This window comes from Pelobates fuscus, chromosome 5, assembly GCF_036172605.1.
Source record: "Pelobates fuscus isolate aPelFus1 chromosome 5, aPelFus1.pri, whole genome shotgun sequence".
NCBI classification, from domain to species: Eukaryota; Metazoa; Chordata; class Amphibia; order Anura; family Pelobatidae; genus Pelobates; species Pelobates fuscus.
The window spans coordinates 47,390,108-47,417,575 of NC_086321.1; the positions used below are offsets into that span (position 1 = coordinate 47,390,108).

Genomic DNA, 27,468 nt, shown 5'->3' on the forward strand with positions numbered 1-27,468 from the left:
TGTACTGAGTTATATTGACCAAAGCCTTTATGGCTACCACAACAAGAGGACATAGTCTTAAATTAGAGGGACAAAGGTTTAAAAATAATACCAGGAAGTATTACTTTACTGAGAGGGTAGTGGATGCATGGAATAGCCTTCCAGCTGAAGTGGTAGAGGTTAACACAGTAAAGGAGTTTAAGCATGCGTGGGATAGGCATAAGGCTATCCTAACTATAAGATAAGGCCAGGGACTAATGAAAGTATTTAGAAAACTGGGCAGACTAGATGGGCCGAATGGTTCTTATCTGCCGTCACATTCTATGTTTCTATGTTTCTATGTTTCTATGGTCATTATGGAGAGAGCTACAGAGTTGTGAAGGTTCCAAAGATACAAATGACATAAGTGATGCCTGAAGGAAAGTGATATCAGACAAAACGACAAGCAACACTGGCAATTCCTAAGGTGGATGACCACAAATTTAAATGTTATGAAAAAGTGGACATGCACAAAGTGGAAAAATATGGATCAGTCAAATTGATTAGTCTGAATTTTTTTGCTTTGCGATTTGTCCATATTCCATTTTGAAGTTAGGGAATTCTGATGACCTACTGAGCGGACAAAATGTGAATGAATCGCAATTAATTTGAAACCAAATGCACAAGTCTACTGGCCATATAATTTACTGAAAGAGTATAGACACTATTGTGCTCTCATTTGTAAAACACAATTTAGAGGATTTTTTTTACGAATATATATATATATATACCATCAGAAAGGAAATAAGAAAGATATTTGCATTTATATTTTGGCGATGTTTGGGCTAATTCTCACTTATTAAATTAGGGCAAACTCTGTTTATGGGTTTGGTGTTAAATGCATTGAAAATGAGAGATACCTATATGGTTAGTCACTAAACTGTATCATTTCAGACACAAAATAACCATTTAGAATTTTTGTTCAATGTAGTTATGCATTCTTCTTGGCAAGTCAGGTGTAACATTTGGAAATTACTGGTTAATTCACAGATTAGTAAATAACCCTTCAAGTGTTATCACTGCCTTGTCTTATGGTAATAATGATCACAATCCTTTGTATCATACATTTGTTCTTTTAAAGCCCCGTGTGTGCCCCCATTTGTACGTTACCCTACTGAGTAGAAATCTCTAAGTTATACAATCAATATTCCGAGCTAAATCCCCATTGTGTGTTTGGTTAAGAGGAATGATACTCACAAACTATGTGTTGTTAGATGATAAAAAAAAAATCAAAGTTGCCTAACTACAATATCAAAGAAATTAGGGCAAAACACTGCCCACAGACTTATGCTAAAATCAATACAATTTTACTCTGATGTTTTGTTGTTTGTTTTCTTGCTTTGACATTAAGGTTTACTTTCCATTGCCATGTATTTTTTAAATTAGAGATGGCTTAAAACTATGTTACTGTGATCTAGGCTCCTCAAACAATCCCGAAATTCAAAAGGGATTTAATTTCTTCTTTGAAAAGCACAAGAAATAGCTCGCACATGGTACATAATGGCCGCAAAGGGGCACTCCATTGCTGAAATACAAATACAACATTAAAAGCATTGATTAGTAGATATACCCCCAATGTAAACATGCATGCATTTAATTACGCATTTTTTTCCATTGGGGGTGTATCTATGAACAGCTTGCACTAGCTGCAGATCTCTTGTCTGTAGCGTTTGCAAGCCCTTCCTTTTTAATCCCACCAAGACTTTCTGTTTCTATCCAATCACAGGCTTCCCAATGCAGCTCAATGAGAAGTCGCACTATTGCGACTTAGCTAAGGAAAAAAGAAGTAAAGGGATCTGTTGTCTAAGTGACATCATTTTTTGAAACATGGGGTACCACATTAGTGTAGGCTATTATGGGATACCACATTAATGTAGTAAAATAGTTTTTGTATAGATATCTGTTCAGATACACATGCTATTACACAATTTTTTTTCTATTTCTTTGTTTATCTTTTACAGTTTTATAAGCTAAATAGTATCTTTTATTTCACAATACATAGGGTCTGAAATGTTACAATTGAAGAACCACCCCCACCAAAAAAAAAAACAACTAATTTTTTTTTTTTCTTGTGACAAACATTGTCAAATACCCTGAATATGAGTATTTTATAGCCTCTGAAGAACTACCAAAAATATCAATAAAACATAAAGATATCTATATTTGAGTATAACGTCCACATGCGGTAAATACAGTTACATTGTCTATTTGCAAAATACAGAGATTTGAAAAGTTTTATAGTGACCTGCATTGATCTTTGTCTTGCTATTACTGACACCAGAGTTCTATATAAAAAAATAATTCCTGCAGTAAGTAAGGCAAGGTAAGTGAGGTTTTATAGAAGAAATCTCTTTTTTGAATTACTTGATAGTGCAGAATTTAAGTAAAAATGTGTATATATGTTTTTGGTAGTGAATGGGTTAAGAGTTTAGAAAATGTATAAAAATGCCTCAAAATAATGCTACAAAGAAAATACCTATTTTTCCACCCTCTGAAATGAGTGTTAAATCATACAAATAATATGTAATGTTAACAAAAGAAAACAATTTTAATAGATTAAAAGGAGGAGGATTGAATAAAGATTTATTTAATAGCACATATAAATATAGCAGTGAAAGAATTTAGTAGAACTGTCACACTAGAAAATCATTGGCATATTTTTTGCTAAATTTATGAAATGCTGTTGATCCAGGCACTCGAGATAGAATAACTGAAAAAATGTATTGAAGATCAAAGTATCACAGCAGGGTTTCTACCTCAAATGGGGTCTATATGATGCTTGATAAAGACCTAATTTGGGGTTGAGACATTGCTGTGATACTTTGATCTTCAATAAATCTTCCAGTCATTCTACCTTGCGTGCCTGGGTAATTCCTCTACGTTAATTTGTATGTTGAGGATTTGCCCAAACTCAGGTACATTTTTGAGCACATTTTAAGTAGTGCACAAGTAGTGTGGTCTTCCTTCGATTGTATCAACTAACATGCTGATAATTCAGACAGATTGTGGATTGGACATTCTATAATTCTACCCCCTATCCAATGTTTTTCACCCCACCCTTAAAGTTGCCCTGAACTCTTCTGCCACCCATTTACATTATTGACATTTTCTTGATGTTGACTACATACATCAAGGACATCACTATATCACCTGCATAGATTTGATCATACGTCATATGTAAAAGTTTCATCACCGGCATAAAAAAACTTCGTCAAATTCAGTCAAATACAACTGGATTTGCCCTGACCATAGACATCTATTGCTCCTCATCTTATTATGGACAGATTTTGAAAATGGGCGCCCAATCAATAACAGCAGCTGGTCAAATATACAATGCCACCAATTAAGAATAATTACAAGCCTAAAGGTTCTGTTTTCATACTTTATCCAACACAATTGCTACCATTGCCTGAAAGGACCGGGTTACACATACTGGACAATATATCCAATACCATTCAGCTTCATGGTATAGGATTTTCGATCATAACTATGGTTTAACCCCTTAAGGACACATGACATGTGTGACATGTCATGATTGCCTGTTATTCCAGAAGTTTGGTCCTTAAGGGGTTAAGGAGATAATATCTGGGAATATAAACGTATGAACAAATTTGACAATCACGCCTCTGCAAAAATAAACAAAAAATACATAAATAAATGTTCCTTGTTATTTTGATCTGTAGCCAATCATAAATGTGGATGTCATAAAATGACCAGCATTGCCCTTCATATCGGCTGGTGTAAATGTGATACTGAAATAGAATGGATGAAATTCTATTCAGTTTTGGAATGCCATTATTACATTATTTGGCCCTTCAAATGTACAGAGTATATATATGAGAATTAGCAATCTAATTCAACGGACCTCATAATCCTGCAAGACTGAAAAGTATAGATGGTAATGATGGATTATTTACTACTCGGTCCAAACAAGAAGAGAACATTCTCTTTGAGACTTAAGGTAAGGACACCCCCTAAACTTAGAGCCCTATTCATGGTCAGGTCATAGTCTATAGGATATCTCACTGTACCTTGTCACAAAATGATAGTCAGAGAGATCCATTTACTATTTTATGGTTGTAAACATTATCTTAAAGCATATCTAGATTTGAGCTTTCATGAAAATTAAGGGACACTATAGGCACTATAATCATTTAATCTCATTGCATTGGTTATAGTTCTTGCAGTCACCTGACATTACCCCTTCATTCGGTTTTAAACTGTTTTCTAGCAGTTTAACACTAAACAAGAGACCCTGACTATCAAAAGCCCAGTCTCTACTGGGGTTACGGCTAAGAAAGAGAGTTCACAATTCCTTCCATTCATATCCATACCAGCAATGACTTGCTGGGATACACTGATAATCTAAGTCAGGGGTCCTCAAACTCCGGCCCTCCAGATGTTGCTAAACTACAACTCCCATGATTCGTTGAATTACATAGACTGCCAGAAAATCATGGGAGTTGTAGTTTAGCAACATCTGGGGGGCCGGAGTTTGAGGACCCCTGGTCCAAGTCAATCACAGTTTCCCATTGCTTTATCAAGCTTTCTCTAGTCCACGGAGCACAGAGTGGATGGAAAGCTGGGGACTCTCGTTTACCATAAAACATAAAAAAAACTTTAATGCCAATGGTAGAATGGTGGCAGGGTACTCCAGACACGATAACCACTTCAATCAAATGAAGCAGTTACGGTGCCTACTGTGTCCCTTTAATAATGTTTAATGGTAATATTTTAACACATTTTACAGCTATGTTAGAGTTAAAATACTAAAGAAATAAAATAAATGAATTCATTGTTATTCTTTAGGATTTAGTGCAAGGTATTAATTGATAGATGATGCAACATTAACTACTGTTTTACAGAGTTGACTCATTAGAGTTCTAAGAGTTTGCCATGACTTATTTTTCAGTTAACCAATACAGCTATCACTTTTGCATCACATTAACAATTTCCTTGTAAAAAAAAAAAAAAAAACTGCATATGTTTGTAAATATTAAAATACTAATCCATAATTATCAAAGAGAGAATTGTTAGTTTGCTTGTGGGACCATTACAGCAGCCAAAGGTTTAAGCCAATAAACAAGGACTTATGTTCATCATTTAAGTTCAGATTAGCAGCTGAGATTCCCTCATTCATCTTCCGTAAACTGCACACAGTGCAGACTCTTAACTCAAACACAGTTATATTTAAAAAATCTATCATGTCAAGCGTGATTTAGATGGTGGATTGCTTAATTGTCTCGCTTTATTTCTCCATATGTCTTTCCAATGTGTTATCTATGTCTTATTAAAGCAGCAGACTCATCTGTCTTGAGAACGTTAGCCAAGAAGAGTTTTAAAGGAATAGGAACCTTTGATGTTATGTAGAGTTAGAACTATTGCGGGATTCATAAACGCAAAACTATCATCAACAGAACCAAAATTGGGGCAACAAAATTTTGTTTTTAGCAGAATAAATTAAATTCCAACTCAGAGATTTACAAATCACAAAACATTAGAAATATTTCTCAGTTGAGTCTCCTACAAACTGAGTGGATATCTACCATGCTATGGATGGTGGAATATGATAATATAATATATTGCAGAAGGCAAAAGAAATACAGTGTTATGGTGTCAATTAAATGGACTCAAAATGGGAAAATATTTCCAACACTGGACTGGGTTAAAGTATGTTTTTTTCATTTACTGAATTTTGGAATTCTAAGGCAAATATAGAACATTAATAGTAAGTTTCGTACAAAACTGTATAACTCAGGGATAGGCAACCTTCGGCTCTCCAGATGTTGTGGACTACATCCCCCATAATGCTCTTACACACATAATGCTGGCAAAGCATCATGGGAGGTGTAGTCCAAAACATCTGCAGAGCCGAAGGTTGCCTATGCCTGGTATAACTGAATAACATTGTGAAATACAATTAAATGCCAGTAGGTTGGTATTTGTAGAATGGATTATTAGATTATTAGTACTATAGGACATTTTAAATAATAATCAACACGAATATACATGTACAGTATATTGGAATAACACGTCACAAGGATCTTCTGTGTCTGTTTTTTTAGGCAGCACCTGTTACCTTTGTATTACATTTGTTTAGATGACCAAGCAATTTGTTTATAGTTGTTGAAGTAAGTCAGCTAATTTATAAAACCGAACTTCCCAAGAGAGAGTTCAACTATTTAACAAGGTTCGTTTGAAATGAGTGAGCTACACATAAGAATATGTTTGTAGTTATGAGCTCTCGAAGACCGTAGAGGAAGAAGGGAGCAACGCCCAGTGACCCCCAGATAGGAAGTCTAAGCATTCTAAAACAGTCCGACTACTTATATTGGGGAGTACTAGGACACTTCTAGCACCATAACCACTACATCACACTGAAGCGGATATAGTGCTTGGAGTGTTCCTTTAATCAGACATATTTTGTACTGAATTTATTTCTTGTGTGTAGAAAATATACTTTAGTGAGTAATAACTTTTTAGTCAAAGCATGTTACAGATATGGTCTATTAAACTTATACAGATACGCTGAAAAGCTTGTTTTTATAAAAAAAAAAAAATCCTAGATATTAAATGTGTTTTTATAAAGAATTGTGCCATATCTAAGATATAAAGTCCCTGGTTCTCTTCCACCCAAGTGAATGATACTGACATGACATCCTGCACTGTCTATTGTGATATTAAAAGAGTTGTCTATACTGAGTAATTGTGAATTAAAATACATGATCTTTTTAACACTTTAGTGTACCGGCTATAATTAAACAAGTCAGTTATCGCAAACAATTCAGTGTTTAGTCACATTGTTGAATGCACAAACACTCCCAAGCGTAGTGATGTTCAATCTTAGCTCAGTAGATGTCAATGAACTACATTTTCTGTGAAGCTAAATCAATCTTTAGGGAAGGTGTAATTCACAGGAATCTGTCATTACTATTGCTGTAGATGACCTCCTGACTCAATGATAACTTCCTAAAATGATCTGTTTTACCTGGACAGACTGAGAAATAATGTCCATAAAACTAACATCATTGTAACTGTCATGTTAATGCACAACAAATACTAATTTAGCATGGGTTGCCATAGAATTATATGTGCACCCATGTCATAGAGAGCATTAATCAACTCTACTATTGGATACAGAAGGATCAATATGGTCAGTTTACAACAAAATTTACATCACAAAATATCAGGTACAAACATGCCAATTCATATTTGATAACTGAAGATTTTTCCTCTAAGGTAATTGAACCCTTTCTTATGGACTGGAATTAGACACCTCAAAACTATTTTCCAATATAAAAATCCCTTTTAATCAAGTTTTGAAAGGAAATCAATTTTTTTTAATGAAAAACGTAATCCCTACTTAAACTTAATTAGAAAAACTTAACCCTACCTTTAGTATATCCCTATCTTCAGCCATATAATGAGCCTTTGGTCAGACAGTGTTTGAAAACCAACCGTTAGTCTCTATGGTTTTCCCTACTTCACTCCCTACACGGAAGCAGCCCATAGACCATAGAGACTAACTGTCAAATGTCTGACCCAAGGTGTATGTATATGGCTGAAGGTTCCTATCATATACTAAAGGTAGGGATGTGTTTTCTAATTTTTTTTCCCCATATACTTCATTTAAAAAAAAATCAAATTCCTTTCAACACTTGATGAAAGGATTATTATATATGTATATAAAAATAAATAGTTTTGAGGTGATAATTGACCTTTAATGAAAATGATCACTTCATGTTTCTTGATGACAACTTCCTTCACCTTCTAAGCAGTGATGGAGTAAATTCAGAACAGATGTCTACAGCGACCAATGAAGAGCTACTGACTATTATTTGTTTATTTACCAAATATAAATAGTCTGTTCCTTGAACCAATCAACTTATTTTTTAGAAATGCAATTAGTAAATATGTGTTATAGAGAAGCCATATTCATATTTCCTTACTGATAAACATACATTAGTGTTTGTCAATTATTATTTTCTATTCTCTTTGCAATACTGTAAAGCACTGTGGAATATTTTGGCTTTATATATATATATATCACACACAAACAAATATGTGTGTATTTGTTCGTGTGTGTTTGTGCATGTTTCAGGCCTAGGATATATGTTCAAAAATAATCAACAATAATTATAAATTCACAAATCAACAATAAATATATGACCACCACTTACATTTGCTCAGAATCCAACCATGTTAGAAAAAAATAGTTAGAACACTTGTTATAATGACAAATAATAGCTCCTAAAAAGTAATTGACACAATAAACACACATAAAGCATTGTGTTTGTTTAATGTATTGGTGAAATCTGTGCACTAAGAGCATTTGTTTCTGGTTGATATCTAGCTCTCTCTCTATGCCTCTGGAAATGCACTGTGCCCCTTCATGTCTTACCTGTGCTAGTCCATGATTCTGGAAGGCTCATGAATTGGTTCAGTAAGGGCGGTTGGCGTCTTTCGGCCTTTTCAGTTGCACCTTCAGTCTTTTCATGCCAATCTGGAAGCCATTCATGGCCTGGATGGCCGCCTGGGCACTGGCAGGATTGTCAAAACTCACAAAACCTGTCAAAACATGAAGCAATGTGGGGGCTTAACAAGCCGAAGGTTACTATGCGCAAGACACATAAACATGGAGTCCATCAAGGAATGAGGATGGGGAGGAAAAGCGAAAAATGAGCAAGGATGGATGCTGATGGGTTATCTTTAGGTGGCATATCCTAAAAAACAGCACCCAGCTTGAGAATATCTGCCAGACTATGGGAAAATATGAATTAAAGGGACACAGAGTATCCAGAAGGCGGCGAGAGAGCAGAGTCACCAGCCAAAATGCTATAAACAGACTTCATCAAAGTAATGTATTAAAAATCATTTTTAATAAAAACTTTATTCTACTCTTATTCTGCTAATCTGCTAATCAATTCTCAATTCAGTTTTCAATAAACAATATATCTAGTTAGATGCACTGTATGTATGAACTCATTCATAGTCTGCTGACCTCTTTGTAAAAGTTCTATACAAGCTAAACCACAAAATAGGAACCAGCAACGTTGTATTTTTATTATTTATAAGAGACACAATTAACAGGTCTGTTTGTGTATATAGAACAGGGGTGCCCAAAAGGTAGATCCCCATGTGTTAAAACTACAGCTTCAATTATGCTTTTTTATTCTAAAGGCATGCAAAGTATAATGGGAATCGTAGTTCTACAACATCAGTGCAGCTACCTTTTGGGTACCCCTGTTATAGAAGATCAGATCTGTATGTACTCATAAATTGGCCATTAGCCCAGATATATTAACAGTTCTGGGTAAGAATCATCACAAATTCCAGGATCTTCATTAAACAAATATATATATAGTCACTGATGACTTCAGAGGTTTTCCTTTAAGTGCCATAGTATTAATGACATTCAAAAACTACACAATATTACCGATTGGTGTATTTACTACAGCTTCAATGATTGATCTGTCGTCAAGGTTTTAAATATATAGGTTCCAAAATGTAGCGTATGAAATAACTTGTGTTAAACTCAGAAAACAGCTTTGATCTTAAACTTCATTTTCTCATCAATATGTTTTTGACTGTCCTCCGAGATTCCGTTATAGTGTTTCTTAACTTAAAGTACATCTAATACTCCTTTACTTTACAACAGAAAGAACAGATTATACCTTGCAAGGGACTCAAGAGGGTAAAACATGCATCAAGGAACAGAACAGAAGATCTTCAACTAAAGGTAACGGCTTCTGGAAGCTACAATTCAACCAAACACCACCAAACTGTGTAATGTAAAACAATCTTGAATACATGCATTACACTGAATCGAGAGTTCTAATCTACATTAGAGTCAATTTATGTTTAATTTAGAGTCTATTTTCAAGTTCTTTTTAGAATAACATACATTTTATGATAATTGTTCCATTGATTAAAGTCTTGTTCAGATTTTGTTCACTGTGTGTACAACAGTAATGAATACTAATGAATTTTACATTATTATTATGATTTTATATTAGGACTCACACAGTTCGATTTAAATTAATTTCTATCCCGATACATTTGAAAAGTTCTAAATCAGATATTTCTATACATCAGTTTGCAATATTTCTATTCTGTGCAGAACTGCTGTACCCTTTTTTTAAAAAAAATCATCTTCGGAAGTATAGACGAACTGTCCCCCTTTACTTTATGCAAACAGTTTGTAGCCACTGGAACTTACTAATTTCTTATTTTGATAGAGATTTCTCTAGTCAAAAAGGCTGCGGTAATGAAATTTTACTGCAACATGCAACAATAGTTTCTTCTTTTTACAACATCCCATGTATGGGGGATAAAATGGATATAAATAAAGCTTAGGTCATAAGAGACTGCATTAGTCTTCCTTCGATGAGGCCTGAAGGAAATTAAAGTACACAAGCAACATTTTAGATGCAGGTGGTTATTTTTAAGTCCTGAATTATCTACCCAAAGACCATGTTCCACGAACGGTTACAATCAGGTCGGAGCTTTTGAGATGTTCATTGCTTAAGCTTCTTGCCAGGTTGTGTGGAAAAAAAAGCTCTGGTTATTATTAACTACATGGTCTTTGGTCTGATATAGTGTTTCTGACGAAAAAAAAAAATGCTTAAAGATGGCTGCCCCAATGGAGCAAAAGTAAGCATAGAGATGCAATAAAATTGGGTATTTACTTCTGAATTCATTTATAAACAATGTGCAGATAATATATCATATGTGATCTTTGATTTTAAATGGTAATACGTTATAATGGTTGTGTTCCTTTAAGCGTTCAGTTTAGGCGACTGGCTAGCTGGATTTTATCTCTCTGTTTAGCTTGTTTTTGTTTCGCTCAGCTGAAGTAGCCACAGAGCCTCAGGGTATATCATTTCTTAGCAAGCATGTAATACATGGAATTAAATCAAAATATATAATTAAACAACTTACAGCTAAGGTACATATTTAATTATGCAAAAAGAAAAAAAAGTTGTATTTTTTTCGTTTTTTTTTTTTTTTTTAACTATGGTGTTGCTTTGAAAGGATATTTACCCAGCCATGCTGCATAATTCTTGCTCTCAAAGAGATTTCACATCCCTTTAACTTTCAAAATTTTCGTTTTATGGTGACCTTTTCATCTAACAATCTATCAACACTTCCACCTCAAGGCTTTTGAATCTTAGCAACATTCCAACAGCAAGAAGTGTTCATAGATTAGCAGTGAACCCTACTGATGAGACGATCAGAAAGTCATTGCAGGCTGTGGGGATATATAGCTGGTATATAGCACTACAAGGGGTGAAACAATATATCCAAAGCTTCCAATTAGATTTAAAGCTGAGGTTTTAATGTATCATTGATTAAACACACAATATGAAGCACTGCTTGTTCCATGAATATAAGGTGAGCATAAGGCGACACAATAAGAGAGACTGGTGGGAATGGGTTAACTTGATGTGAGACCATGCTTGGATGCCTTTGATTTACAGGTTAGACTGTAATGGCTTCTGGATGGATCTTGATGGCTCCCGAACTTCCTGAACTGGACATCATCCATGAACAACATTGATGCAGCAACTTATAAATACAAATATAAACACTTCAAATATAACTCGCCACTTCAAGCGACTTATGCTCTCCAATTTGGCATTTTGCATGACCCAAGACACAAACCCAGTGACGCCCTTCACTCCTTCTACTCATCGAAAATATCCACGCTAGCAATGTCTAAAATCTGTTCTCCATCTGTGAAGAGTTGTGCTATTGTGAAGAGACTGAGATAGTATTATCAGGCATGGGGCATGTTGACATTTTCTACAGTTCTCAAGGATGAATTGTAATATATCTGTGGAGTTTATTGTCCCACGACTCATTTACATCACATTTTGTAATTAGGAACACATTGTTTTACAAGATTTTTAATGCTTTGGATGCTTTTTTATGTCAGCTACTGAGTAGTAAGGATGGCAAATAACAAAATGGTGGCGCAGGCCACTTTAAAAGTTCCCTCACAGATCCTCGTCTCAGGTAATGACTCAGAACATTGGCAATGGTGCTTTAAGCAATGCAGCTCTTAAAATGGTCTGCACCCAATATTACTCTGCACTCAATAACCATCTGCTCTCTCAAACAGGTGAGGGGGCACAGAGTTGAGCAGGGAGCTCTTTTTGTTTTCCCTGCTGGCTCAAGGAGGGCCCTCTTACAGCTAGAGCACTCCCAGACATGATCCCATCAGAACCCTGACTGATTCCGAGCCCTAGGGAGCCACCTATGCGGACCTATGAGTAATCTGTCTCTGCCTTCTCATCTCCCCTTTAATACATTTCCAGTGGCTCACAACTAAGATATATATCACAGGCCATATTTTAAATAGTTTAAGTTCTTCACTCCATTTTGGCTAGTATAAAAAAATAAATGTATTATCTCATGTCACCTTCCATTCATAACTGAAAATAGAATGTAAGAAGGGTCGATAAGAGAATATGAGGTTGGTCTGTAAAAGAACACTCTAACATTAAACATAAATCTAGTTATTTTAATGTTAGAATGTTAATTTATTACTTTAGATTACTGGCCCACAATTTTTATAAAAAAGTTTAAAAAATCCATAAACTTCACCTGTAATCCAGCCATGGGACAGTCGTCACACCGCTGCATTTTGTTCTGATGAATTTAATCAAATTAATTGTCTTTCACAGGGCGCATGAGTATCAATAGCCACATCCTGCGGATCCAATGCTTCTCATACAGAAACAATGAAGCACTATGGCTCATGCTTGGCTAAACCAATGCTTCTCATAGAGAAACAATGAAGCACTATGGCTCCATGTTTGGCTAAACCAATGCTTCTCATGCAGAAACAATGAAGCACTATGGCTCCATGTTTGGCTAAACCAATGCTTCTCATGCAGAAACAATGAAGCACAATGGCTCCATGCTTGGCTAAACCAATCCTTCTCATAGAGAAACAATGAAGCACTATGGCTCCATGTTTGGCTAAACCAATGCTTCTCATACAGAAACAATGAAGCACTATGGCTCCATGTTTGGCTAAACCAATGCTTCTCATGCAGAAACAATGAAGCACTATGGCTCCATGCTTGGCTAAACCAATCCTTCTCATAGAGAAACAATGAAGCACTATGGCTCCATGTTTGGCTAAACCAATGCTTCTCATGCAGAAACAATGAAGCACTATGGCTCCATGCTTGGCTAAACCAATCCTTCTCATAGAGAAACAATGAAGCACTATGGCTCCATGTTTGGCTAAACCAATGCTTCTCATACAGAAACAATGACGCACTATGGCTCCATGATTGGCTAAACCAATGCTTCTCATGCAGAAACAATGAAGCACTATGGCTCCATGTTTGGCTAAACCAATGCTTCTCATGCAGAAACAATGAAGCACTATGGCTCCATGCTTGGCTAAACCAATCCTTCTCATAGAGAAACAATGAAGCACTATGGCTCCATGTTTGGCTAAACCAATGCTTCTCATGCAGAAACAATGAAGCACTATGGCTCCATGCTTGGCTAAACCAATCCTTCTCATAGAGAAACAATGAAGCACTATGGCTCCATGTTTGGCTAAACAAATGCTTCTCATACAGAAACAATGAAGCACTATGGCTCCATGTTTGGCTAAACAAATGCTTCTCATACAGAAACAATGAAGCACTATGGCTCCATGTTTGGCTAAACCAATGCTTCTCATGCAGAAACAATTAAGCACTATGGCTCCATGCTTGGCTAAACCAATCCTTCTCATAGAGAAACAATGAAGCACTATGGCTCCATGTTTGGCTAAACCAATGCTTCTCATGCAGAAACAATGAAGCACTATGGCTCCATGCTTGGCTAAACCAATCCTTCTCATAGAGAAACAATGAAGCACTATGGCTCCATGTTTGGCTAAACCAATGCTTCTCATACAGAAACAATGAAGCACTATGGCTCCATGTTTGGCTAAACCAATGCTTCTCATGCAGAAACAACGAAGCACTATGGCTCCATGTTTGGCTAAAAAATGCTTCTCATAGAGAGGCAATGAATACAGTGCTGGTCTATGAAAAGCATTAGCAACATTCTGCGTTGTGTGCACAATAATGTTGACTGTGAGGAAAGTGCCTTTAAGTGACTCAAAGGCTAACAGTCAGAAGAATTGTGTTTTAAACAAAATGTAAACTTTGCCATTTCTCAGAAAAAAAGCAATGTTTCTTATATCTCCAAACTAAGGGGAGACCATCTATGCGCCAAAAACAACTCCATTGACATATACTATGGTTTTGGTGCTTTGCGTGTCCCTTTCAGTTGTTTTTTTCCCCTTTGTGTTGATAACAGACAGAACCTGCATTTAATATACTGTATGATCAATTCTAATACAATGAACAGTTCATATCACTTGGAATAAAAAGAGAACAGACCAGACAAAAATCACTTTCTCCTTGGTTGTTTAGATAAATAGTTTCACTAGATAAGCGACCAATTAATTAAATAAACAAGGCAAGGATGCCTTCTAAACTTCTAACACTTCAAAACTCACTAACATATCAAAACAGGTCGACGCAGGTTAAGTATGTAGTTTGGTATGCTCATATATTTTACATAGCTTGACTGCTACACAAATGTGAACATGCCAGCATTTTGTTTGTAACATAGAGAATTGGCTGAGAAAGTATTTTTTAAACTTTAAAAAAAAAAAAAAAATTTTTTTTTTTAAACTTCATGGATCATAAACATTTTTTTTATAAGTTTGTGTAAAATGCACTGAGCCTTTGACGCACTTTAAAGCACTTGAGACTTTTTTTAAACCTGAAATTACCAGAATTTGTGTTGAATTTGATTTGGAGAATATTTCCAATTTGACTATTTAGTCCTGGTATGTGCAATTCACAGAGAAAGACACCAATCTCCCCGGCCTTCAAACAGCTGATTTAAGCATGCGTGGGATAGGCTTACGGCTATCCTAGCTATAAGATAAGGCCAGGGACTAATGCAAGTATTTAGAAAATTAGGCAGACTAGATGGGCCGAATGGTTCTCACCTGCCGTCACATTCTATGTTTCTATGATGTTATGTTAAAAAAATTAAAGGAACAAGAGAAGACCTGAAAAAAAATTCAGCTCAGTTATATCCTAGTCTGGTTATTTTTGTCTAATTTTTCAGTTATTCATTTTGCTATACTTTTTTTTCTTGGGAATAGGCCCCTCAGCCAACATGCTCTGTAGGCTCGACAATGCCACTATCATTCTCATAAATAAGACATGTGACTGCCTCCCTGCACATATTTGTTAGAGTAACGATGCAAAGAACAAACAGATCGAGAAGATGCAGGGAAAGGCTTTTTCCTCTTTTAGTATTGTCATCCTAAAGAACATGTCATTAAAGTGTAATTCAAGGCAATGCTTCAGATGCACAGCAACGTCAGAGAATCTCCGCTTCAAGAAATCAAAGTCTGTATCAAACTTCCTCTGTCAGAAAAGGCCTATCACACTCAAAGGAATTTAACCTAGATTACAGCCTTGTCCTTTTTACAGATCTACGGGATTCAATCAATCCTCTTTTATAGATCCGTGCCTAACAGCAACCACAACTGTGAGTCCTCTGATGGTATGACTCGGTAATGAGCGTGTGTGGCTTTTAAAGGAAAACGCAATTTAGTTTATCATCTCTCGCACTCGTAAAAAAACCCTAATAACAGCACACAGCGATACATTGTAACACGCTGGCTCTTTAAAGCAACATCACGCTAAGTATTTAACGGAATGGAGAAAAAAAACTAAACTCTGATCTGTTGACAAAAATAATAAAATAACGCTGCCTCTTTAAAGAGAATAACACTTTTGAAAAAAATCTAATACAAAGCAGGAAACAGTAGAGAAATCGATCAAAATGTAGAATTCTGCACTTATATATCTAATGAGAGAGTGTAAGGAGCTTCCTTTAGGCTTGTTCACCAAAGTGTTGGGAATGCAAAGTAAATTTCAATTGTTTTGACTAAAAAAAAAAGTAGGCATATTTTGGTCACTGTGAATCCCCAGCTATTTACACTTTAGTGAATAGCCCTGCTAGTTTTTGTTTATGGCCACCGGAGTGACAAAACCTACTCATCCTTCCATGGGTCACCACTGTTGGAAGCATTTTTTAATAACATAAAATTATTTTTTTTAATGGAAATACAGAGCAATATAGATAAAACGGCTTCACAGGTGACAAACAGTAATTGAAAAAGTTAAAATGATAAAGCAATAGTGTGGATGGTTTTGAAGATTAAATGGAATGGTTGGATATAGTGACTAGTAAACAGAATTGATGAGAAACATAAGCAGTACCCCACAATATGATGATATGACTGAAGATTTGATGCAGTAAATGTTCTTGCCATATGAATAACTCATTGGCTTTATACAGGGAAAGGGCTAAAGGGGAATATCAATGCCGATGTCAATGTTTATTTAGAGTGGTGGTAGAAGGGCATGTAAGCTGTGTTTCATGATACACCCTCTATTTTCCCATGAAAAAAAAAATAGCTAGAATGAAAGTTGTAGGGCTGGTACATTCATATGCATTTCTCCATGTGCCACTCTAGGCGCTTTGCAAGTGATCATTTCACTAGGCGGATTGCAGTTGGTAGGATTTGGACCATTCAATGGCATGAGCCAGTGATGAGAACCGTGTTACTGGCATTGCTCAAAGGGGCAGACTCACCCAGAAAACTGCCGAGTCCTTTTGAAGAATAGGCATGCCATACTGTTGTGAATGCACTCCAGGCTGACTTCCAATCATGCTTGCCGGCCCCATGAAGGGCAGGCCGTGCACAGAGCCCTATTGTAATGATACTAGTGTCTCTAGCAGGGGTGGCCAAAAGGTAGATCTACGGATGTTTTAAAACTACAACCTCCATGATGCTTTGTCATTCTAAAGGCATGCAAAGCATCATGGAAGTTGTAGTTCTGCAACATCTGGATATCTACCTTTTGTGCACCCCTGGTCTTTAACATAACATGAGCACCTCTAATGATGCACTCTCACCATGTTTCCTGGGGACAGTTTCCAGGTGTCCCCAAAAGTGGGACGGCCTGGGCATATAATGCTTACAACTAAGAATGTTTAACCATACTGACATGTGTGATCATTATGTGCAAGATGAAAGTGTTGTGATTACTTTGCTGGTTTGATCCGAGCAGAATGTCACGTTAAAGAAGGTGCAGTTACTTAAAGTACACAAAGTAGAAATATGAGAATGAAGAACACACCAGCATTTGTTCCTATCTGTAGTTCCAATCTCTCTCTATTTCAGTATTCCAAATCAAAGTGGGACTGCCACTTATCAGTTGGTGACAGTTTCCTTTTCCCTTGTCCCATGCAATACTACTTACTGGGTTGAGGTGAGGTGCAGAACGGTCACTAGCTTCCAAGATGCTTTGCACATGTATATTGGCTCTATAAGCACAGAACATGCACATAAATGCTGCCGGGACAGCAATTTATTTCAAAAATAAAATAAAAGTACCATTAACAGTTAACATTTGGTTAGCTATTGCAATGATAGTAAAATGATGCAGAATGCAGAATGTTGGAGAAAATTGTCAACTGATCTATTCAGAAAAAGTGTCAGACGTTTGTAGTTTCTTGCCAAAAAATAAAAATAAGTAAATGTAAGGATATGACATATTTTTTCAATGTGAACATGCGAAAAAAGTTGCTGTGAGTGTGTCTGGCCAGCGTTAAAGTTGTGGTGAAGTTGGTTGCATAACTGTCATTTAGATTTATCTCCCCAATAAACCATCAACTTCATTGTAACGGAAAAATGCCTTCATTGCACCTCTGGGAGAACATAAGAAATTAATCTAAACATCAAATTAATTATGGTTTGCAAATGAGAAATTGCTTGCACGCCTAGCATGTTTTCTGGGAGTCTTCCCTGGTGGCTAATTGCATCGACTAGTACCTGTATTCTGGGTGGGTCTGGATTTATCTATTAATCATCGGCTGCAGGTAGCCACGGAGATCTTCACATTGCTACTCTCGGGTTTCCAGCCGCTGATACAATTAATGAGACTCTGTTATAGGAGGGAACTCTCATACAGTCTAAAGGAGGGGCGTACAACCTTGGTTCTGTAGCTGTTATTCCCATAATTCTTTGGCAGCTTAATATGGTTTGAAGGCCAAAAATAGACAAGATTGAACTTAAATTACAACTAACATTCAAATGTGCTAATCATGGGCCACTTCCTGTCGGGGCCTGAACGAGGATCATAGTGAGTAGGCATCATGTGCTGATGGTATGTTGTAAATCAGCTGTGGCCTTGGACAGGAACTGACAATAGTTCACTAAAATGAGATATATTATGTAAAGGGTTATTCATTACTGTGAATTGTCAGCAATCGATTGACGAACTTTAAATCATAGACCACAAGAGTTGATTTGGAAATTCTTTAACTCAGATTTTATTCTTACTCATCAGTTTTGGTCCATAATTTGCAATTATTTGGTCAGTTTGTTACAATTGCTGAGTTCGTAAATAACCCAGTTAAACTAAAAAGAAGAAAAATATACTTTAGTAAAATGGCCTTTTGCCATTCTTCTATTACAAGGTTAATTTCAATATTCTACATTTAAAAAGCTTTTTTTTTTGTGTGGTTCATTTAATAGCACTAAGTAATACATATTTATATGTAATTCCGTATTCTGATTTAATCCACTAATTTCTTGGTTGATACATCTTCACTGTTTGATAAAGCCTCTTGTCTAACACTCTCAATCTTGACCACACCCCTGGCTAGAAACAGGGAAATCGAGCAAAGCAAACGCTCCTTTTTACTTAAGTACTTGGTACTTAATGGGTGAGATTTTTAAAAAACAAGGAAGGAGTCATTCACTTGACAAGGGGAAATGTATCAAGGCAAATTTGCAGGCTTAAATATAGGTGTATAATTTTAACCAGTCAACTTTGCCTATAGTGGGACGCATTATGCTTGCATGCAGACTTAATTTTTTCATACCAAGATATTTTTTTACTAATTCTATTGAATAGGACAATAGGACAATGGACATTGACAGGTGCCATTGTAGTGATATAATACATGTTATTCACGTTACCTATCAGTGGTTTTCATGCTGTGGCTGATCAGTGTATAGAGAATTCCAAAACTAAATAATTATCTCAAAAAAAACTTTTACTACTGATAAAAATAATGGTTCAACTGGTTCAATGCCTTGCCTTGCTCAAATGTATAACTAAATCCTCTACTGAAAAAGCAGCATTGGATTTGCACTACAAAACACTGCAAAACAATTGTCCATAAATCTCCACTTAATCTCCTTTAGTTCAGCACTGGTTTTCACCCTGCAGTTGAACTCTATTTTTTGCAGTTCTCCATGGCACAACAACCTTTGTAGGTCCACCTTCCAAGCTGCATTCTAATAGCTGGGGACCTACAACCTTTGTAGATCAAACTTTAAGGCTGAATTATAACGTATGGAGCAGGGACGCCCTGCATACACTCAGATTTTTGAAAATCTGAAATAGAAACCTACAAATCCTTGTATAGTACTTGCCTAATGTAACTGCACACATGCAGATTTTTTTTTTTAATCTGGGTGACATTTTTAGGAATCTGCATTCCCGAGGATGCCTTTATTTTCCTAATTAGTACCCATAAGCAGATTATCTATATTTTGTTTGTCAGACCTAGATAGAAATATTCTAATTCTGCTTATATATTAGTATTGCCGACCCTATGTAAAAAATATTGCATATGAGATATTATATAAACATACTTCCTATCACCACAATATTTCCTTAAAGCATGAACAAATAAATGAAAAATGATGCTATAAAAACGAAATAATTTTTAATTTTCAAGGTGTCTTTGGACAGCAATCTATACTATAAATTACTATCTATACTATACTTGTTGTTATATCCAACTTGTTTATGTTACTTATGGTTTTTAGGTTTTAAATAAATGTTCTAAAATATATTTTGTTATTAAAGAAAGAAAGTAACAGATTGGTTAAAAAGGAAGGTTTACATCTATATGTAATATTTATACTTAACGTGTTGATTTTTAACTATATCTATATAACAAGAACACTAGTTAAATGTTATGAATGAGGCAAAAAAAAAAAAAATAAGAATAATTTCTCAACAGCCAAAGGGATACTACCCATTAAAAGTCCCTCTAGGTCTAATTTGGTGTTGGAAATAGGGGAAGGGACATTAGAAAGCACAGAGGCTGTTCTCATCACCCAAGTAATCTCCTTCCTATAACTGTTAATAACATGTGACCGTATGCTATTAATGCTGCTAACCAATGTAAATAGGAATACATGCCAAACAGAGCCCGACATTGTTGTTATTGATACCGTTGAGACCAAGCAACATCAATCTACAACACAGTTGAGACAAATGTAGTCGAATGTATGACCGCTAGACTGTAAGTTTGGTATACGACAATATATTTAGCTTTGTGGGTGGATTTTAAGTACAGCATTTTTTTTTACTACAGAAGATTCTCTTTTATTTATTGTGATTTGTAGTTAATACCATTTGTGATTAGGAATGGATTGAAAATAGATTTAATTTATTTCTCAGTTTTTGTTTCTTTTAGTTTTATTAAAAAAAAGGAAAAGAATAAAACTGTATATTTTTCTTTTTCTGCATAAACAATTCACAAAAAGTACATATAAGTACAGAGGTATCATCTGTATATTTTCTTGGAGGATGTGGTGAACATTCACCTATGGTGTTACACAAAGGTTCCACCTGATGGCACTCACTGCCTCGAACCAAGGTTCTCTCAGCCTACCATCGATTTCTTTATTCATTGGAACACTATCTGTTAGCGGATAGAAGTTGGTTTATTTTTTAGTTGGTATTTCTTAATTATACTTTTATGAGTTGAGCTAATACCCATCAGAAGCTACTCATTGCCCTTCTCTGGCCTAGATACACACAGGGCTTCCACACCTCCCATACCAAAATAGACTCAACTCTAGGCATAACGAGTTATTGTAGGTGTACAAGGGTACATCATTAAGCCTAGAGTTTGATATACAACTTGTGCTTTACAACCGAAACAAGATTTTTGTTCATAACACAAAGCAACTATAACAAACACACTAGAGAATCTAAATGTGTCTTATGCAGTTTAATGTATTTTCCTTTAAATCCACTGGCCAAACGTAACCCCCGATCATTAAATGACCAACGGAGGAGTGGCATATGCTCAACCAGCGATTGTTAACACTGGCACACTGTAAACCTCTCATGGCCAGGAAAAGATAAGACTTACTCGAAGTAGCTCACAGCAATAGAAAATAAAACCCATGTTAACTTGAGACGCAATGTACACTTTGCTGTTTCTTATGTATATTGTGTCTCCATTGATTTATACCCCTCATGCCCTCTTGCACTTGTGAGTTGGGCTTAAAAAAAGAATTAAAAAAACTGCAGCTTCTATAACAGTAGTAGAAATAGACTATGGGCATACATAGCTAAACCCAGTTCCACTTCTATTTAGAAACTGGTGTTGTGTCTCTCTTCATTCAGGCCTTATGGTCATGGAGTTAGTTCCCTAACTATTTTATCTGTCTGTACACCAGTGAAGGATCATCTATAGGGGAACTTGGGGCAGCAGCCCTCCAGTTTTTATGTGTAAAAAAACATTTATTTTTTTCTGTCAGTGTATGTGGTTAAGCTAAAAAAATATGGGAACAAAGTAGACTGACATACTCAAGTCATTGCTAATGTGAGTCAAAATAATTGCGTACTTTAAGAAGGCCTCCATTTGAGCTGCCATTTTGGCAGTGGATCTAGGTCTCTGTATCAGTACCTCCTTATAGTACTGGGTTATGTAGATTGTATGTGCTTCTTTTTACTGTACCTGGCTTTGTGTATTTTATGGGTATCTCTGTATTGTACTCAGTTCTGTGTATTGTATATGTATCTCTGTATTGTACCTAGTTTTGAGTATGGTATGGATATATACATAGTTCTCAACTTTATATGGGTAACTGCATATTGTATGCAGCTCTAAGATTACTTCTAGAGGTTTAGTATATTAGGTTAAGCGGACACATTCCACATGTCAGAAGATGGTGGCTATAGAGTTAAGAGGTAGAGTCAAGTTCCATGAAAGCAGTCTGGGCCCCACCATCTTGAAACCTTGCAAGCTGCCATTGGTGTATGCTCAAGATGAGATGCTGATTGTCAACTACCTTAAAGGAATTTATTATATTCATGGTAAGCTGTTTTGTGTCCTATAAAAACGGATGCCACTTATAATGATGCCAACTGTACTCACTCACAGACAAGATTCCAATATATCATATATAAAATAACATATTGCAATATTCAGACGCACACATCTAACACATTCCATATCTCAACAGAACTTGACATATTGACATTAAATAACCTACAATTAGAAAGCAGGGGGAGATAGACTTATGGCGCACCCTCTACTTCCCGTTGCATTGAGGAATTTAAAAGGGACATTGATTTTATTTTACAGCTAACTTTTAATTTATGAAATATCATTACATTACCAAAGCATTAAGTTATATTTTTTTGTAAACATGGAGCAAATTCTGTTTAAACTGTTGCACACCTATCCAGATAACTGTCCACAATATTCTAAAAACGACAACCTCTGAACTTCATTTTCTGCCATTAGTTGATGTCTCTCTTGGTTTTGTAAATGCTAAACATGGGCGAATAAAACACAGGATATCTGAGAAATTGTCAACATTTGTTGAAATCACGCATCCATATCCGGTCAATACATATAGACTTAAACCAAATGTAAGCTGCTTATGCTAAAATTGTTACAATATTAAGCATCCCATTATATCCCGTATTTATTTTTTAGTGAAAGAAGCTATACTGCTCGAAAATGACCATGGCTGATCTCTTTTACATTCCACATTTACCGCTGCTGCATTTAGGATAGTCTTTGTATAATAAATGGATTGGAAATACAATATTCTTTGATTACAAAACACCACACCACATCAGTACAAATACACACTATTAAAGAATTACAGCACATGTCAACATCACAATAGCACAGCCGCTATAAAACATTGACACCCCTGTTTGCAATCCCTTCATAAATCCTTCACCCCCCCAGTTCCATTCCAATCCTCTGCATATTGTGTCCACACGTGGGACATCTGATCCAACAGAAAAGGGGCAGGTTATTTTAACTGTAAATGTCATTTTATGGTCCAAAAAGTTTGACATTTACAGTAGACACACACCTTGCTAACAATTATTTTCAATAGAATACTTTTATAAGGATTTCATTATTTTACCCTCCAGGGCAATACAGACAACCTGCAAACCAAACAGTACAAGAGGCAAATATGTAGAGAATAATAAAAGTACATAGTGCTTAAAGTACTGGTGGCAAATGAAGGGCTCAGGAGAACCTTTGTAAATATTGATCTCCCAGACGACATTTCCTAGCAAGCCTAATAGCACAGAATTATATATATATACTATTTTCTTCAAAAATGTATAACACTTGTTTAGGTGAAGGTCCCCCTTAAAGGGACACTATAGTCATCAGAACAACTACAACTTAGTGTAGTTGTTCTGGTGTCTAGTGTCTGTCCCTGCAGGAATTTTAATGTAAACACTGCCTTCTCAAAGAAAGGTGTTTACATTACTGCCTTGGGACACCTCTAGTGGCAGTCACTTAGACAGCCACTAGAGGTGCTTCCTGAGTTAGTGCTGCACAGCATGCACAACAGCCTCCCAATGCTTTCCAATGGGATGATGTTAGTGGGAGCGGAACCAGCCGCAAGGAAGCCTGCACGGTGAGTAAATCACCTTTTTAACAGGTGGAAGGGGGTCGGTGACCTAAACAGCACTATTAGAACTATGGTGTCAGGAATACAAGTTTGTATTCCTGACCCAATAGTGTTACATTAAATAAAATCGAAAATACAAATCTTACAATTTCTTTGGTGGATTGTATAATTTTTTAGCTGTTGGAAAAATGGGTGTATTTAATATATTTAAAACAATGGAATTTGGAGAATTACATGGAAGTAGCTGAATTAGAAAATTAGCTTTGTCGGGAAACTATTCAAATTTGGTTAGTTTGGCCTAAAAGTTGCAATTCCCTTGTCAATTCTTCAAAATTTCAAACATAATGAATTCATTCCACAGTTACCCAGAATCTTTTTGGTTTGCAAATGTGGCAGGGGATGGGATGCAATTGACCTGCATTTCTTCTTGAGTGATTTGACTTGTCCTATTTTGTAAATGAATGCAGGACAGGAATACAATGTTTAGTAGTCTTACGCCCTGTATGAAGTATTTACACCTTTCTATAGCAAAGTTCTTTTTGCTGTTCATGGAGCAGAAAGAGAACTTTTTGGGGATAATTAATGACATTGTTCCCGGGACCATCTCTCTCAACACAACAAGCAAATTTAAATTCATGCACAATTTTGCGTTCTGTTTACACGTGCAATGCCAGTGAGATAGCTACTACAAATTGTAGTAATTTGAAAACCATAATGCAACATTTTGGCCAACATAAGTGACTATGCCTGAGTTTTTGCTTTTCCAAATCAACTTTTTTTTGCCTACATGTTGCAATTCACTGCAAAGTGGTGTTTATTCTATACACCCCATTGTTTTGCATGCCATATCTGGCACTAATGTTCCCTCAAAGCATTTTTGTGAACAAGCCAACACTGGAACTTGTAATAATTTCACATCAGCCCTGTGTATGCATCAACAGAATCCCTTTGCCACCTGACCCTAACCTTGTATACACAGATAATTTATTTTTCAGCTTAAAAAACAAAAAAAAAATATCAGGCTTACCTTCCCCTTTCTGCCTCTCATTTTGCTTTCCCCAAATTAATTGTCTTAAACAAACAGTATCTGATGTCCCCCGAGCAGCATTGTACAAACTGTATCGAAAAAACTATTTCAGACCATGTCTTGTATGTTGACCATGAGGCACTAAAATTGCAGACTGCACTTAGAGAATGCATTCCTTTTCTTCTATATGCCGTATGTGGTCTTATATACTCACAATAAAATGCTAATGTTATGGCTCAAAATTTCCACTCTCAACTCACCATTGGGGAGTAAACATTCAACTCTGGAGAGTAGCAATTTATCCCCAATTCGTATGCCACTGACACTCCAGACTGGCAGTGGCAAGTAACGTTCCGGCCTGACTGGAAGCGCAGGTCTTTAAATTATGAGCCTTGTTAATGCATATTGTACAGGCACTTTGGGAATCCATATTTCTATCCACAGGAGCACATTCCTTACAAATTCCTGGATGCAAAATAGTTTCCTGATGTGATTAGAAATAAACTATGCCAATGAGAAAATGATCATAAATGACATGGGAAATCCCCATTAGAGTCCCAAAAGACATCTGAAGGATCACAAACACAGTTCAGTTCAGTACAGTTTGGTAATTTAATGAATACACTCCTAGCACTTCATATTTGCCAACACTGGCAAGTATGAAACAGGATAGTAGGTTGGTGGGACAGATCTGGTTTGGGGTAGAGCCAATGGCTGGTGACACTGGTGGCCATCAAAAAGACTAGGCTAGACATGACAGACCAGCTTCTACACAGAGCAATATAGAAACTTATTTATATGGGTTAAAATGCCTCTAAAATGTCTCAGACTACAAGGTCACGTAATAACAAGCTCATAATCTGTTGGACTTCATTGGCACGGGGTGGCGGGAAAGGGACCCAAAAAAGTCTGTCTGGAATAGGAATTGTTAGTTACTAGCATTTCAATTGAATTGGCAGCTAATTAATAGATTTTACTGTACAAGGTTTCAACTTACATTTTACTGCTTAGCTATCCTTCCACTTAATGTTTTACTCTTTGTAAAAGTTAGCATGCATTTCTGGTTTCTGTCCCCAAACCAATTAAATGTTCACCAGAATCCCCAAATCATCACCTTTAGCAGGCTTCCTGCAGCTTTATAGATATCTCTAAATGTGAGCTATGTACTAGATGAATCAGGGAATACAAGTTAAAAGAGAGGCTCATATAACATATCATTTTTCCATTAAAGCCGAGGCTAAACTGAACGGCTGTTTTTCTGTGATATCAGGATGAAAATGTGCAATTTCATGGAATGTGGCCGCATGTAAAAGTCAGCTGTGCCAACAGACGCCAAGTTTAAAAGCTCTGTTCATTTAACAACTTAAAAATGGCACCAGCTGATTTCCGACAACAATGTAGCCATCATATAGTGTGTCACACAAATCCTCAAGTTCAAAGGATGTATATATATATATATATATAGATACTGGGAATATGTGTAGATAAAACATGCAATTATCCTGTTTGAAAAGTGACTTGCCAATAGAATAGACAGCGATAATTTTAGCTTTCTCTTCCTATGAGACTACAGTTCCCATAATGTCTAGCCAATCTAAATATCCCTACTGCCCTGTGTTATGTTTAAGCACTGGCTGAGCATCTTGGGAAGTGTATTTCCTATACATGTTAGCGCCAAGGTTAGTAATTATTGTCCTAAATGTTTTGATTGAAATAAATATAGGCCTCAACCATTTTTCATTACTGAGGTAAAAAGTTAGAATTAGTACCCCTTTCTCCATCTAAGCTGTACTTGGTTGTGAAATATCATTGCTGTGGCCGATTAATTATTTCACTAGCTGAGTCTGTTATATAGGTCGTAAAGGTAAAAGGTGGCAGGCCGCAAGCCATGAATATAGTAGGAGAAACTAGCACAGCGCCGCTCAAAGAACCACTAAAAATGAAGATCATGGCAATTTCTTACTGTCTAACCTGGACATAGACATATTATTTTACTACCTACAGGGTTAGTCACTGACGTGAGAAGTCAATGTGAATGCAATGCGAATTTCAAATTTGAGATCAATATAGCCACACAGGAAAAAAAATCTCAAAGTCAGCTATGATTTCGGCTACTTTGGCCTCAATTTAAATTCACTTTAAATTCTCACATCCTGCGAATGTTCCATTATTTCATTGGTTGTCTCGGTTTTGGAAGCCGACTATAAATCTTCGTAGAGCTGTAGTAGCTTACATGCAACACTGTCATTTTTGTGGACTACCAGTTACAGTTACTAGATGGGAAATACTCAAGTCGGGATCGGTGCTCATGCAATATATACTTTTTTAAAAATATATTTTAAGATTATGCAAAGCCATATATTTTAAATAAAAACATGACTCACGCCATATGTCCACATCACACTTAGATCACATGACTTGACTAAAGTTTTACTTGAGATATGTGATAATAGAGTTATAGACAAGGGCAGTGAGGCAAATGACGCATATTAGTGTTCTGTGCTCAAGAAACACTACCGCATTACATTTAGTATTTAGCTCCCTGGCCCCCCTCAGATCACTCTGATAAAGTTTTACATTTACCTTTGTAAGTCTGGGGAAAACA

At 36.1% G+C, this 27,468-nt stretch overlaps 1 protein-coding gene across 12 annotated transcripts in view; it reads right to left on the reverse strand.

The window, feature by feature from the left end:
- Positions 1-27,468, reverse strand: part of CELF4 (CUGBP Elav-like family member 4) — an 865,251-nt gene that overhangs the window by 13,568 nt on the left and 824,215 nt on the right. For 10 of the 12 annotated variants that reach the window (XR_010090871.1, XM_063453839.1, XM_063453833.1 and 7 more), the window contains exon 12: positions 8,420-8,586. The exons of the other annotated variants lie outside the window; for them this stretch is intronic. Coding sequence is in view for 9 of the 10 variants with exons in the window: in XM_063453839.1 (XP_063309909.1) it covers positions 8,459-8,586 (128 nt within the window). In the remaining variant the exon portion in view is untranslated. The remainder of the gene's footprint in view (positions 1-8,419; positions 8,587-27,468) is intronic. 12 annotated transcript variants of the gene reach the window in all.